At 35.4% G+C, this 15,651-nt stretch overlaps 1 protein-coding gene across 2 annotated transcripts in view; it reads left to right on the forward strand.

Moving 5' to 3' along the window:
* The window catches only part of ROCK1 (Rho associated coiled-coil containing protein kinase 1), a 136,835-nt gene that overhangs the window by 90,229 nt on the left and 30,955 nt on the right, over positions 1-15,651 (forward strand). For both annotated transcript variants that reach the window (XM_081150060.1, XM_081150061.1), the window contains 3 exons: positions 7,792-7,898; positions 8,960-9,110; positions 14,677-14,837. In XM_081150060.1, coding sequence (XP_081006186.1) covers positions 7,792-7,898; positions 8,960-9,110; positions 14,677-14,837 — 419 coding nt within the window. The remainder of the gene's footprint in view (positions 1-7,791; positions 7,899-8,959; positions 9,111-14,676; positions 14,838-15,651) is intronic.

Below are 15,651 nucleotides of genomic sequence, written 5' to 3' on the forward strand. Positions count from 1 at the left end.
TAGACAAAATTAGCTTCTAAAAGTCCAGGCCATAGAGGCTTAAGCTTAAACAAAACAAATGGACAAAGATAAAAATGTCATAGAGGAATGAAATTTTTAACTAAAATGATAAGTTCTTCATCTAGTAAGTTCATTTGTGATTCTTCAGATTAAAATACAAAAAAATTTTTTCAACCATTTTAAAAATCCTTTTTAAAAATTATATTGTTTAGTTGGTTTCTTCTTTGACTTTTTATTTTGGAAATTTCAGTCGTATACCATAGGAAAATACTAGAATAACCCCCTAGGTACCCATTATTCAGCTTCAATAGTCTTCATCTAGCAGCCAGCCGTGTTTTATTTATACCTCCACCTCCCTTTCCCTGTCATCCAACACTGAATTATTTTGAAGCAAATCTTGGGCACCTCACTGTTTAATTTGTAAATGTTTTAGTATCTCTTAAAGATAAAGGATTCTTTAAAAAAAAAAGGCCACAATATCATCATCAAACCTGGGAAAAAAGTTGATAATTATTTAATATTGTAATATTGGATATTATAACATTTAGTTGGTGCTCAAATTCTTTCTGTCCCATAATTTGTTGTGTCTTTGTATTTTGCTTGAATTAGGCTTCAGTTAAGGTCCACACGCTGCATTTATAATATGTCCCTTGTTTTTTTAATCTATAGGTTCCCCCTCCCTTTTTGCTTGTTTGTAGTTGCTGTTGGTTGAAGAAAACAGGTATTTTTGTTCTGTTGAATATCTCCCATTCTGAATTTTGCTGATTCCATCAATTAACTTGTTGCTTTGTCCCCTGTAGTACTTTAAACTAAACTGGTATTTCTGGAGGCTTGATCTATTTCATGTAGGACTTTGGCAAGAACACTTGTAAGACATATTATTTATGTACCAGGAGGCTCATCAAGTCTGGCTGTCTCTTTTTGTGATGTTACAAGCCATTGATGATCATTGCCTAAGATCCTTTGTTTCTTTAGGAGATTGTAGTGCTGATGATCTGTTTTTATCATTCTTCATTCCTTCATTAACTCGAATACTACTATAAACATTTTTTCATCAACTATATAGTTACCTTGAGGTACAGCTTATAAAAGAAAGTCAAGTTAAATACTTAATTCTTTTTTTCACTTATTATTTTTCAGAACGGTAAGTTATTTCCCCAGCATACTCCAAAAATGTAACCAGTGACTTTTTAAATTTATTTATATATTTTTTATTATTATAATTTTTAAAAATATATCTTTATTGATTTCAGAGAGAGGAAAGAAGAGGGAGAGAGAGAGAGAGAAACATCAATGATGAGAGAGTCATTGATCAAGCCCACAACCCGGGCATGTGCCCTGACCAGGAATCAAACCCTGATCGCCTGGATCCTAGGTCGACCCTCAACCGCTGAGCCACACACCCGGCTGGGCGACACTTTAAAATATATTTAAGAATTTACAAATTTTAATATATTTAAATATGTTAGCTCACTGCAGTATTATTAAGGATGCTCATTTGTGGTTAGTGAGAATCTCTTCCAGTTCATACAGTGTCCTAGTAGTTCCGGATAGCATATTTTCTTTTTGGTATGCATAATATATTTCCAGGATCACTTTCTATCCTAGATCTGGAATTACCCATTTTCCAAGGAAGTCTAGTCCTTTTTGTGGCAAATGGATGCCATGGATACTCACTGCTATTGTATTGATAAATGTTTGTAGGGCTTTTTAATGGACAAAGGTAGGAAATACTTATTTTCCATTGTAATTGCTAATTTCTTAATTTATTGTATTGTGATTAGAAACTATTATGTACCAGATATCTACCAGAATTTTTTTCTGGGCTTGTTCATAATACATTTTGTTTTGTTTTCAGTTGTTAATGGACATTTGCAAACTGTATAGACTTTTTACTTAATATATTTTGGGTTTGTTTTTTGGAAGAAAAACAGTAGATCAATTTCCTAATCTAATGAGTCAGTTTTCTAATACTCTCTTGTCCTTATTCTTTCTCTCTTTAATCTATGAAATTTTAAAATGTGTTTTAAAAGTTACCACTCTGGCCCTAGCCTGTTTTACTCAGTGGTTGGAGCATCAGCCTGTGGGCTGAAGGGTCTCCTGTTTGATCTGGTCAAGGGCACATATCTTGGTTGCAGGTTTGATCCCCAACCCTGGTCGGGGCGCATGTGAGAGGCAACCAGTCAATGTCTCTCTCTCCTCCTCTCCCTCTCTCCCCCCAGCCTTCCTCCCTCCCTTCCTCCCTCTCCCCCTTCCACTGTCTCTCAAAAGCAATAGGGAGGGAAAAACCAATCCTCTGGCCCAGCTGGGTGTCGCTCAGTGGTTGAGCATCAACCTAGGATCTAGGAGATTCCCAGTTAGGGCACATGCCCAGGTTGTGGGCTAGATCCCCAATCAGGGGCATGCAGGCGGCAGCCAATTGATGATGACTCTCTCATCATTGATGTTTCTCTCTCTCTCTCTCTCTCTCTCTCTCTTTTTCTCTCTCACTCCCTCTCTCTGAAATCAATAAAGATATATTAAATAAATAAAAATAAAACATTAAAAAAAACTTCTGAGGATTAAATAAATAAATAAATAAAAGTTACCACTGTGATTTTGGATTTTTTTTTCCTCCTAGCCCCCTTGTTTTTCTAACAACTTTTTTCTATGTATTTTTTTTTTTTAAATATGTCTTTATTGATTTCAGAGAGAGGAAGGGAGAGGGGGAGAGAGAGAGAGAGAGAAACATCAATGATGAGAGTCATTGATTGACTGCAGCCCGCAACCTGAGTATGTGCCCTGACCGGGAATCGAACCCTGATCTCCTGGATCCTAGGTCAATGCTCAACCACTGAGCCACGCCCAGCTGGGCCTATGTATTTTTTATTGAGGTGAAATTCATATAACAAAATTAACCACTTAAAAGTGTATGTTCAGTGGCATTTAGTACATTCATGGTGTTCTGCAAACACCTCCTCTATTTAGTTTGAAATATTTTCATACTCCAAAAGAAAACCTTGTACCCATTAAATTGTCCTTCCCTACATCTTCCCTCTCCCTAGCCCCTGGCAACCACCAATCTCCTTTCTATCTCTGAATTTACCTATTTTGAGTATTTCATATAAATGACAGCATGCAGTATGTGACCTTTAGTGTTGGGCTTCTTTCACTTGGCACATGCTACATCCATGTCGTAGCATGTATCAGTACTTCATTTATGACTGAGTAATATTCCTTTTGTATGAATATACCATATTATGTTTAGCCAATCATCTGTTGATAGAGATTGAGTTATTTTCTCCTTTTGGCTATTGTGATTAACATGGCTGTGAACATTTTTGCACAAGGATTCTTTGGAGCATCTGTTTTCAGATCTCTTGTTTATATATCTAGGAGTAGAATTACTCAGTTTTGTGGTAATTCTATGTTTCACTTTTGTGGAACTTCCAAACTGTTTCCACAATGGTTGCATTTTTTATTTTCCCACCAGCAGTATATAAGGGTTCTAGTTTCTTAACTTCCTTGCCAATACTTGATATTTAACCATTTTTAGTCGCAACCACCCTAATGAGTGTGAAATGGTGTCTCGTTGTTTTGATTTTCATTTTCCTAATGACTAATGCTGTTGAGCATCTTTTCATGTGCTTATTATTCATTTGTATATCCTTTTTGGAAAAATGTCTATTCATGTCCTTTATCCATTTTTAATTGGGTGGTTCATCTTTTGTTGATTTTAGAGTCTGGATACTAGACCTTATCAGATGCATGATTTGTTTAATATTTACTACCATTCTATAAGTTGTCTTTTCACTCTCTTGCTAATGTCTTTCAAGAGTTAATTTGGATGAAGTCCAGCTTATCCATATGTTGCTTATGTTTTTGGTGTCATATCTCAGAATTCATTGCCAAATCCAAGATTATGACTATTTTACTCCAGGTCTTCTAAAAATTTTATGGTTTTAGCACTTATATTTAGGTCTCTGACCTATCTTGAGTTAATTTTGTATGTGGTATGATGTAGGGATCCAACTTTCTTCTTTTGCATATAGATGTTCAGTTGTTCCAGCACTATTTGTTGAGACTTTTCTTTCTCCCACTGAATGGTTTTGACATCCTCATTGAAAATCAGTTGGCCATAGATATTTGGGTGGTTTTGGATTCTTAATTCTGTGTCTCTCTTTATGTCAGTTCCACAGTTTTGATCCACTGTAGCTTTATAGCAAATTTTGCAATAGGGAAGTTTGAGTTCTGCATATTTGTTATTCTTTTTTAATATTATTTTAACTATTCAGTGCTCCTTATAATTTCATATAATTTGAGGGTCTGTTTTCCATTTCTGCATAAAAGATCTGTGGAATTTTGATAGGGATTGCACTGAATCTATAGAGCACTTTAGGTAGCATTGCCATCTTAACATATTTAGTCTTCCAGTCCGTGAACACGAGATGTATTTTCATTTATTTAGGTCTTTTAAAAATTCATTTCACAAATTGTTTTGATTTTCAGTATATCAAGTCTTACACCTCCTTGGTTAAATTATTTCTATGTGTTTTATTGTTTTAAATGCTCATATAAATGGAATTGTTTCAATTTTCTTTTCATATTATTTATTGAGTATATTTGCTTTGAGTGTTTAATAAATACCCTGCTTTGTTTATATTTAATGCAGTATTGTTTGGTATTTTAAGGTTTTATGACTTCTATATCTTCTTACTGGATTAGAATTGTATTACTATAAATGGTATTAAATGCATCTGATTTTGAGGGTTTTTCCCCCCTTATTTTGCACTTTCCTGTTATGTGTTGCCCATTCATTTATTTATTTATTTTTTATGTAGTTGGTGGGCCTCAAATTTAAATTGTAGGTTTCATATTTGGGAATTTTAAAATATTTAAAATTTTTAAGTGAGACTTTTTTGTTGAAACATAACATATATGCACATATTAAAATGAATTAAAAATATACATCTGGAGAAATTTTTGCAATGTGAACAGACCTGCATAACAAGAATCCAGATTATGAAACTGAACATTACCAGCAACTTAGTTCTCCTGTGCTTTCCCTTAGTCACTAACCTCCTTCTGTCCAAGTAATCATTGTTCTGACTACTAACACCATAAGTTAGTTTTGCTTGTGTTTTAACTTTTTATAAATGGAATCATGTAGTTAATACTTGTGTCTGGTTTCTTTCATTCAACATTATGTTTGTGAGGTTTGTCTCTTTGTTGTATATGGCAATAATTCTCCTTGCTGTATAATCCATTTATTATTTACAACCACTGCAATCATTCTGTGACAAATGGATATTCTGATTATTACCATTTGGGGGCTTTTGTGGACAGTACTGATAGGAACTTTATTGTACATATTCTTTTGGTAGTCATACATATGATTCCTGTTGTTATACCCCTTGGTGTGGAAAAGCCATAGAGTATATGTATATTTGGCTTTAATAAGTACTTCCAAGTATTTCAAAGTAGCTGCAGCAGTTTACATTCAGCAGCAGTTGTATGTGAGAGTTCCAGTTGCTCTACATCCTAATCAAGGATAATACTCATTCCAGCTGACTTTTGTCAGTCTTGATGGTGCATGATGATATTTTCTTATGGGTTAATTTGTATTTCCCTGGTGTCTAATGGAGCAACTTGCTATATTTTTTGGCAGTTTGTGATGTGCTCTTCAAGTCTTTTGCCCATTTATTATTGGATTTTTGACTTTTTCTTATTGGTTTGTATGACTTCTAGATATTAGTCTTTTATGAAATATGTGTATCATATTGTCTTTTCCCACTCTGTGGTTTGCCTTTTCACTCTTTAATGTTGTCTGCTGATTAACAGGATGTCTTACTTTTCTTATTTTTAATTTAGTCCAATTTATTTTTGTTTTCTTTTATGGTTAGTGCTGTAATTAGTGTGGCCTGTTAAATTCCTTGATTAAATCATGAAGATTATGGTCCCTGTTTATTTCTAGAAGTTTTAATCCATTTAAATTATGGTTCTTTCTCCTTTTCTTATATTTTTATATATTTTTTTGTATAAGAAGCTTCTTTGTTTTCATGTATTGCAAAGCCAACTTAGTTTCTTCCTAGCATATTTTAAAAATGGAATAAGTGAGGAAAATAAACTATATTTTACTTAACATGTCTTACATGGGATTATTAGGAATCTGTAATGGATTTAACTCACATTTTCATCACTTTATCTTATAGGGAGTTGGTTTATATAAACTTCTACATGAAAAATTCAGCTTATCTGAATATTCTGATTTTTTATGGATTTTCAAAACCTATTTAGCCCTAGCTGGTTTGACTCAGTGGTTAGAGTGTCAGCTCATGGACTGAAGGGTCTCCGGTTTGGTTCTGGTAAGGGCACGTACCTTGATTGCAGGCTTGATCCTGGCCCTGGTCAAGGTGCATGTGGGAGGCAACCAGTCGATACTCTCTGTTTCTGTTTCTGTTTCTTTCTTTCTCTCTCTCTCTCTCTCTGAAAAGCAATGGAAAAAAATATCCTTGGGTGAGGATTAAAAAAATAAAAAGTTAAAAACTATTTATTATGAATACATAAAGAAGAAACATTTTTAATAGCACTTTAACATTTAAACATCTTGACACATTTGCTTCATTTTTCTCCATACAAACACGCGTGCGCGCGCGCGCACACACACACACACACACACATTCATACATACGTACACATACACTTCACACCTTTTATTTTTGCCCAGTCATTTGAAGGAAACTGGCAAGTGTTTCTTTCTCCTACATGAACATACTCCTACATAAACATAATGCCATTATCGTGTGTGTGTGTGTGTGCGTGTGAATAAAATTGTTTCATTGCTCTCTAGCAGATAAGCATTATCAGGTGCCAAAGATTTAATATTCATTTGTTCATTAAAAACTACTTCAACCCATGGACACAGACACTGGTCTGGGGAAGGCTTGAGGGTGGGATGTATGTGGGGTGGAGGGGATCAGTGGGGGTAAAAAGGAGGCATCTGTAATATTTTCAACAATAAAGAAACTTAAAAAATACTTCAGAAACACAAAAACATAGGAAGTATGTAGAGTGAAGACTTAGAAAGTACAGCAAGTTAAACACTGAACTTTAAAAGAACAAAAATTTTCTGGTTCTTTAGGTTGCTTTATCCATTTCCTTGCCAAATCCTAGGCTACTTTAAATCACAAAGTAAGAAAATAGATTCTGGCTTTTGAACTAGATCATATAATTGTATTTATTTTTGTTAAATTCTACATGTATATTAAATTTGTGTGTTAAATACTTATGCATTAAAAACCTTAAAGGTGTAAAACATGTTATGAGGAGATGAGTTGCTATCATTGTATGGCATGAGCCTTAGGTGAGTTAAAACTAAGCTTTGTTAGAATGCTGGAGTACCTTAAAACTTGGTTTTCTATAAAATGAAGTTTGGCTCCATTAAGTTTGAGTAAAATTAAACACTTTCAGAAGGTCTGGCACATAAAAACCACTTAAATACTTGCCTTAATTAACTAAAACGTCTCGCTCTTAACATGGTAGAAAGATCACTGAATAAAGACCTAAGATCTGATTTCTAGACTAAGCTTAGGCTTTATCTCTTTGACCATTTATGAAACAAAGAATATGTATTAGATGATCCCCAATTAGCATAACAGTTTTTATTATTATATGTTGTAGTTACTATATATACTACCAAAAAAACAGTTAATTTGATCAGGAAATTTAAAACCTTTTTATTTTAATGGTCATGCTGAACAAAAAGACCTGTTTTAATGACTGTGTGAGTTGAACTTTTTTCTCACTCGATAGCTCGAATTACATCTTTACAAGAGGAGGTGAAGCATCTCAAACATAATCTTGAAAGAGTAGAAGAAGAAAGAAAAGAGGCTCAAGACATGCTTAATCATTCAGAAAAGGTAAATGATCTAACATTACCAATTATGAAATAGAATTTACTGGTTATCAAATATTATACAGTGGTTTTATAAAATAGTATTTATTCCTAATGTTTATATGTTATGTTTCTAAAAGTTTTATGGTTAATCAGTTGGTTGTGAGAGCAGGGGTATGTGTCTTGGTTAGGGTTTTTATTGTGTTATTTTTGTTTTTATCCTTGAAGAGTATTAGTTGTTTGATATTATCTGATCACAAATTGCTTTGGTTTGGAAATACCATTTCATATAGAATTTTTTCTATTTTTTTGTACATGGGTATAATGAAGGTGTTGAACGTTATTACTGGCCTTTCGAAGAAGGAAAACATAGGACCAGTATATAGACCATGTACGCTTTTTTCCATTTTGTTGGTAGGAGTTAACAATATAGTGATTTGCCTTTATATGTAGAATTTTCTTAATCAAAATGTCATTGGTTATCCTCTGTCCCTTCCTTGCTTAAAAAAAGGATTAAATAGATAATATGCAGATCTAGCTCTCACTGTTTTGATGTCTTGCCGTAATGTTGTAGGTTTACTAGATCCTCAGATAAATGATGAGAAAAATCCACCAGTTATCTTGTTTCTTGTACACGTTTTGTGACACTCAGAATAGTTTTTTCATGTCAAGCCTGGTGTAAATGTAGAAATAAGGTGAAAGAAGGAAGAGTAGAAGCACCACCCAAACAGAAATGAGATAACATTTTGACTTGTTCTTTCATCAAAGCAACATAAATTTTGCTAGAGATAGAGATAATAGAATTGTTTTTAAAAAACTGGTAGCAAAATTTTTTATGAATTGAAGAATTGTCCTATTTATTTCTGATTCTAGCAATTAACCCTTCTAACATAATCACCACCACAACGTTGCCCTGCCATCAGCCATGGCTATGATTCAAATGGGAAGTTGGGGGTAAAGAAAGGTGATATTTTATCACATTTCAGGCCAGTTGATTCGTGTATTATTTCTTGTCGATATTAATGATGTAAGATTTAATGTGTTTTTTGAACAGTGTATTATATGACTCTCATTCTCATTTTACAGGAAAAGAATAATTTAGAGATAGATTTAAACTATAAGCTTAAATCGTTACAACAACGGTTAGAACAAGAGGTAAATGAACATAAAGTAACCAAAGCTCGTTTAACTGACAAACATCAATCTATTGAAGAAGCAAAGTCTGTTGCAATGTATGGTAAGTATCAGTTTTAATGTTTTCTACATGATCAGTTTTTAAATAATGCCTACACAAAATTTTTGATTCTGATCAAAATTTTACTTTATAGCAGTGCAAATTCTTAAAAATTGTAAGTAATGATCTTTGAAGAAGATTATCATCCCCCCCTTTTTGAATATCTTCCATTTTTTAAAATCACAATTTCACCTACTAGTTTCTTCACTATACCATCCTGTACTAAACTTTACTTCCTATAAAAGTCAGTGGAATCTCTCTTTTTCCCCAGTTTTTCAGTTTATTTTCTTACCAGTCCATTCTGGAACTTAGCTTTCTTGCTTTGTACCCTCAATTTTTTTTCATTTCTTTGTAATTCCACTGTATTAGGCCTCTAAACACAACCCTAGATCAGACCAACCAGCCACTTTCTTTACTTCATATAGTCCTCCAGATGGGTGTTAGCCCAATGTGTTATCTCCAACCTCACTTGAGCTGTCATTTTTTTAATATATCACTCATCAGTTCCTTCTCCCAGACTTTTATTTCTCTTCTTGAGCTGCTTATGCCATTTCTTTATTACTCCAACTGTTAGGTGAACTTTTCTCCGATTTCAAAAAGAAATCATGGAAGCATAGGTGTGACTTCCTCAAAATCTAGTTTTCCTACTTAATCAATCTATTCTACTTGTTTACACATCTTTAGTATCTTCCCTCTCATCTTAGAGGAGGGTGATGCTTTTTCTCTCCTGGCTGATACTGTTATAGCTGTACTCAAATCCAGTCTCTTCTTATCTCATTGTAACTTGTTACAGTAGGTCCCCCCTTATCCATGGTATTTCAGTTTCTGCTGTTTCAGTTACTTGGGTCATCTGTAATCCAAAAATATTAAATGGAAAATTACAGAAGTAAACAGTTCATAAGTTCTGAATTGCATGCTGTTCTGAGTATCATGATAAGTCTCTCAATGTCCTGCTCTGCTCCTCCAGGGCGTGAATCATCCCTTTGTCCAGTGTATCTATGCTGTATATGCTCCCCACCTGTTAGTCACTTAACTAGCTTTCTTGGTTATCAGATCCACTATTGCAGTATCACAGTGCTTGTGTTCAAGTAACCCTTATTTTACTTAATCATGACCCCTAAGTGCAAGAGTAGTGATGTTGGCAATTTGGATATGCCAAAGAGAAGCCATAAAGTGCTTGTTACATACTATGAGAAGGTCAATAGTAACCTAATACTACATCACAATTCTTATGTCATTCACCTCACTTCATTTAATCACATAGATATTTCACATCATCATAAGAAGAAGGGTGAGTACAGTACAATAAGATATTTTGAGAGAGACAGATCACATTCGCCTTTTTTTTACAGTATATTGTTATAATTGTTCTACTGTATTATTAGATATTGTTAATCTCTTACTGTGCCTAATTCATAAATTAAACTTTTTTATAGGTTACACACACACACACACACACACACACACACGTGTATGTATGTATATGAAAACATGTAGTAAATATAGGGTTCGGTACTGTCTGCAGTTTCATGAATCCACTGAGGTTCTTGGAATGTGTTCCACCCGTGTAGATAAGTAGGGGCTTCTATATCTCTTTTTTCTCCTCAACCTTTTCTCCTCCACTGAATCCTTTATTGTTGTTAACAGGTACAAGTCTCTCTCTCCCCATTAAAAAAAAAAAAAAAGACAACCCTTGCAGCATTCTGTTATCTTTTTTAGTTGCCACTGTTTTATTCATTCCTTTATAGCCAAACTTCTATAAAGAAGAATCTTCTTTTTCTTCACCTTCTACTTCTTTTTTAAAAAAATATCTTTTTAATTTTTTTTATTTTTAGAGAGAGAATAAGGGAGAGAGAGATAGAAACATTGATGAGAGAGAAGCATTGATTGGCTGCCTCCTGCATGGTTCCCACTGGGGATCGAGCCCACAACCTGGGCATGTGCCCTGCTCGGGAATCGAACTGGTGACCTCTTGGTGCCAGGGATCGACGTGACCAAGCAACACTGAGCAACACTGGCTAGGCTCCTTCTTAATCTACTATAATCTGCAAGTGTCACTTGGCACCTTAAATTTAGTTCAAGGGGAAACTTATGATATTATCTGTCAAACCTGTTCTTATCTCCTATTCTTACTATCCTGGCTAATGGCTATATAGTTTTTATGAGCCCAGGCATGGAATCAGGTAAGTCTTTTTTGCCTGTTAGCCATTCTATGACTAATTGAAAAATGCATGTAAAAATGACTGTACCTAGAAAGCTTTCAATAAATGGGAGATATTGTTATGGTTATGGATGGTGGTGGTTTTTAATATCCAGGAGGCCAAGTCAGAAATCTGGGAATCATTCAGGATTTCTGTTTCCAAATGATACATGCAATGCTTGATCTGTTACAATAGACGTTTAATTTTTACTCTGCCAAGAATTGTTCTACCCGTCAATCTATTGTTCTTTTTAAAATTCAAATCTTATTGTGCTAGTCTTTCTTAAAATCCCTTTGTGGCTTTTCATTGTTCATAAAGTCCATGTCAAATTCCTCATGAGATACAGAATCTTTGAGTTGGCACTTACCTATCTTTATAATCTTAGTGCTTTGCACTTTCTTATGTGTACCCCATTCAGCTATATTGAACTACTTTTGTTTCTTTCACATATGTTAATTAGTGACTGCCTACTATAGGCCAAGCACACTGAAAATAAGCACACAGAGAATAAAATTTAGAAGCACTCTTCCTCTTAGGGATTATATTCTGATGGTAGAAATAGGCAAAAAAAGGGAAACAAATTAAAATAGATACTGATTATAATCATGTGAAAATACACACAATGTGATGGGATTTCAAGGAAATGCCTCTCTGAGCTAGTGATACTTGAGGTAAGAAATGAAAGTCAAAATGAATCAGACATTTCAAGAGTGAGAGGAAGTATGTTCCAGACAGAACTGATTGTAAGTTCAATACTCTTATTCTAAGTAAGAAGCCGTTGTAGTGTTTTAAGCTGTGCTGAGATGTATAGTGTGTAATGTGTTTTTAAAAGTCCACGCCTGCCCCACCTGGGTGGCTCAGTTGGTTGAAGCATCATTCCGTACACCGAAAAAGTTGTGGGTTTGCTCTGGCTGGTGTGGTTCAATTGGTTGTGTGGGTGCCTTCCCATGCACCAAAGGTTGCTGGTTTGATTCCCCAGTCAAGGGCATATGCCTGGGTTGTGGGCTGGATCCCCGGTAGGGGGTGTGCAGGAGGTAGCCAGTCAATGTCATGTTCTCAGTTGATGTTTCTCCCTCTCCCTCCCCCTCCCCCTCCCCCTCCCCGTCTCCCTCTCCCTCTCCCTCTCCCTCTCCCTCTCCCTCTCCCTCTCCCTCTCCCTCCTTCCCGCCCTCGCCCTCTCCCTCTCCCTCTTCCTCCTTCCGCCCTCTCCCTCTCCCTCTCCTCTCCCTCTCCCTCTCCCTCTCCCTCTCCCTCTCCCTCTCCCTCTCCCTCTCCTCTCCCTCTCCCTCTCCCTCTCCCTCTCCCTCTCCCTCTCCCTCTCCCTCTCCCTCGCCCTCGCCCTCGCCCTCGCCCTCGCCCCTCGCCCTCTCCCTCTCCCTCTCCCTCTTCCTCTAAAAATCAATAAAACTATTCTTTAAAAAAAAAAATTGCAGGTTCAATTCCTGGTCAGGGCACATACCTAGGTTGCAGGTTTGATCTCAGGTTGGGGCACATGTGGGACGCAACCAATTGATGTTTCTCTCTCACATCCATGTTTCTCTCTCTCTCCCCCCCCCCTTTCCTCTCTCTCTAAAATCAATAAACATATCTTCAGGTGAGGATTTAAAAAACAAAAAAAGATCACCTCTGCTGCTGTGTGTGAGGAATGCTTTTGAGAAAGGGAACAGTTTACAATGGGAGATCAGCTAGAAGGCTGCAGGGTGTGGTAGTAAAGCTGAAAAGAATTGGAGATACAGAGGACAAGTCAGTTATGAATTGAATGGAAAGAGGAAAGGAAGGAATCAAGGAAGACTTGGGCTTTTCCTTTTAATAACGATGAATGTGAATATATTTTGACATTGAGATGACTGGTAGGAGTGGTTTGGGATGGAAGGAAAATAATGGCATCTATTTTAGATATGTTAACTTTGAAAAGCATATTTGATATCTAGATGGAGATGTTAAATAGTCATTTGGCATATAAGTCTGTAGCTCAGGGGAGAGTATCAATTCAGGGTCATATACATGGAGCCATATGAAGAATGTGATGAAATCGGAGAAGAATAAGGTCAGAAAAGAAGAATCATAATGGATCCCTTAGGCAATCTAATATTTGGAGGTCAAGTGTAAGAAAAGAAACCAACAAAGGAAAGAGCAGCCAGAGGGGTAACAGAAAAACCAAGAGAATATGTTACTAGAAGCTTGAAGAGTAAAGCATTAGAAAAAATGAGGAAGTGGTTCAGTATGTTAAGGTCAGGGAAGATGAAGACATGGATATTGTGTGTCCCCTGAATTTTGCAAGATGGTTGTCATTGGTTAACATACAAAGAGCAGTTTGAGTGAAATCGTGGAGATACAAGCCAAATTGAAGAGAGATTAATGTATAATAGGTGAGGTATTGGGGATGGTAAGTGTAGATAACTTTAAGAAGTTTGACTATGAACAGAAATGGGGTGGTAGCTAAAGAGGGATGTGAGATCAGTAGAGGATATTTAAGGAGGTAATTAGCTTATTATTTGATGGGAATGATTCATTTGGGAGGAAGAAATTGTTGAGGCAGGAAAGAGATGAAATAATTGTGGAAACAAATTCCAGAACAGAAGTAGATGGATTTATATTTGATTAAAGAGATGGGAATAAGAGGAGATAATTTTATTGGTGCAGCTAAGTTTGTAGGTTTGGGGGGAAAGATGAAGTTTCATTCAAATGGATTTTTTTTGTCACCTAGAGGGCAGTCTCTGAGAGTGGATAAGCAGACTTAATAAGTTTGAATACTGATGGTGCAATTTACTAAGTGCAAGACCATGGAAAAGTTAACCTCTCAGAACCTTAGTTACCATTATCTCAAAAAAGGAACCTCAGTGTAGACTAATATCTTCTGGTAAAAATTAAAATAGGTGTTATGCTACCATGGAATTTTGTTGATCTGAGTTGCATAAATTAGAAGTCCTATATAGCCTTAAGTCTCTTGAAACTTTTTTGAAACAATGCAAGATGTAGATTAATGACCATGACTTATTTTTCTGCTTTTATCTGAACTACTTCCATTTTTTTCCTTAGTTATGCCCCCCGCCCCCCCGCTCCCCCAGCTATATTTCCACCTTCTGGTCTGAAAATGGCACTGATAATCTCTCATATCATTGGGCAAAGGCTGGATTTAGAAGATTTTTATTATTTTATTATATTTTATAACTTTCTTTCTTTAGAGATGCCCCTAGATAAATAATTCAAGTAACATTAGGACTTCTGTAATGAATAATAGCTTTATTAGAGTCTCAGGATAAAAACAGGGATTTTTGGCACCAGCTTGTTTTGTACCGCTCATGAAAGTGAAAAGTAATGAAGTAATCTCTTTCTTTAAATGTATGTTTGTAACTTTTTTTTCACAGAGATGGAAAAAAAGCTGAAGGAAGAGAGAGAAGCTCGAGAGAAGGCTGAAAATAGGGTTGTTCAGATTGAGAAACAGTGTTCCATGCTAGATGTTGATCTGAAACAATCTCAGCAGAAGCTGGAGCATTTGACTGAAAGTAAAGAAAGAATGGAGGATGAAGTAAGGCAAATAGTGCTGATTTTGTTCAGCTTATGAGAAAAAAAAAAATCTCACATTATGTCCCAATGGTCACTATCTTAATTTAAACAATATGGAGGAAATTTGAATGAAATAACATATGTATCTGTGTTCACTGCTATATGGTCACCACTATATCCCTAGCTCTTAGAATTTTTATCTTCAGATACCATAGGGTCTGTCATTTTGCAGTGTGATAGTACAACTGTGTAGAACTGTCACAGCTTCTCCCCTGAAGAAACTCACCATCTGCTTTTTAAAAAACAAACCAAAAAAACCACCTCTCTTTATTGTAAAGTCTTCTATAATTCCACAGAGGAACATTGCTCTTAGGGTTCCAAAAAAACATTAAACTGTAGTCTTGACTGGCTTAGATTGATAGAAAGCCCAGTGTACACATTTAGAAAGCAATAAATAAAAAGACAAAATGACATTATATCCTTGTGGCTACTATATGTATTTTAGAAATTATTTATAAGATGAAAGTAATTAGTCTACACAGGTAAGTTAGAGGAAGGGGAGAGACCAGAATAATCCGGAAAGACTTCACAAAAGAAGGATAGAACATTACCATTATTTTTAAAGGTTGAGGAGGACCTCAAAAGTTAATAGTTTGAGAATTAGAAGTCTGAGTTGGTAGAGGGTACATTATCAGTGGAGATAACAATAAAAGAGAGATTACTGAGTACTTAAAAGATGAGTAAGTGAGGAACAAAAGAACTTTATCTGACCAGAGAAAAGACTAGTTTGGTGATGGGAGAAACTTGAGAACCAAAGTATTAATAGTCTTTTAAAC

This window comes from Miniopterus schreibersii, assembly GCF_964146895.1.
Source record: "Miniopterus schreibersii genome assembly, chromosome: 10".
Classification (NCBI taxonomy): domain Eukaryota; kingdom Metazoa; phylum Chordata; class Mammalia; order Chiroptera; family Miniopteridae; genus Miniopterus; species Miniopterus schreibersii.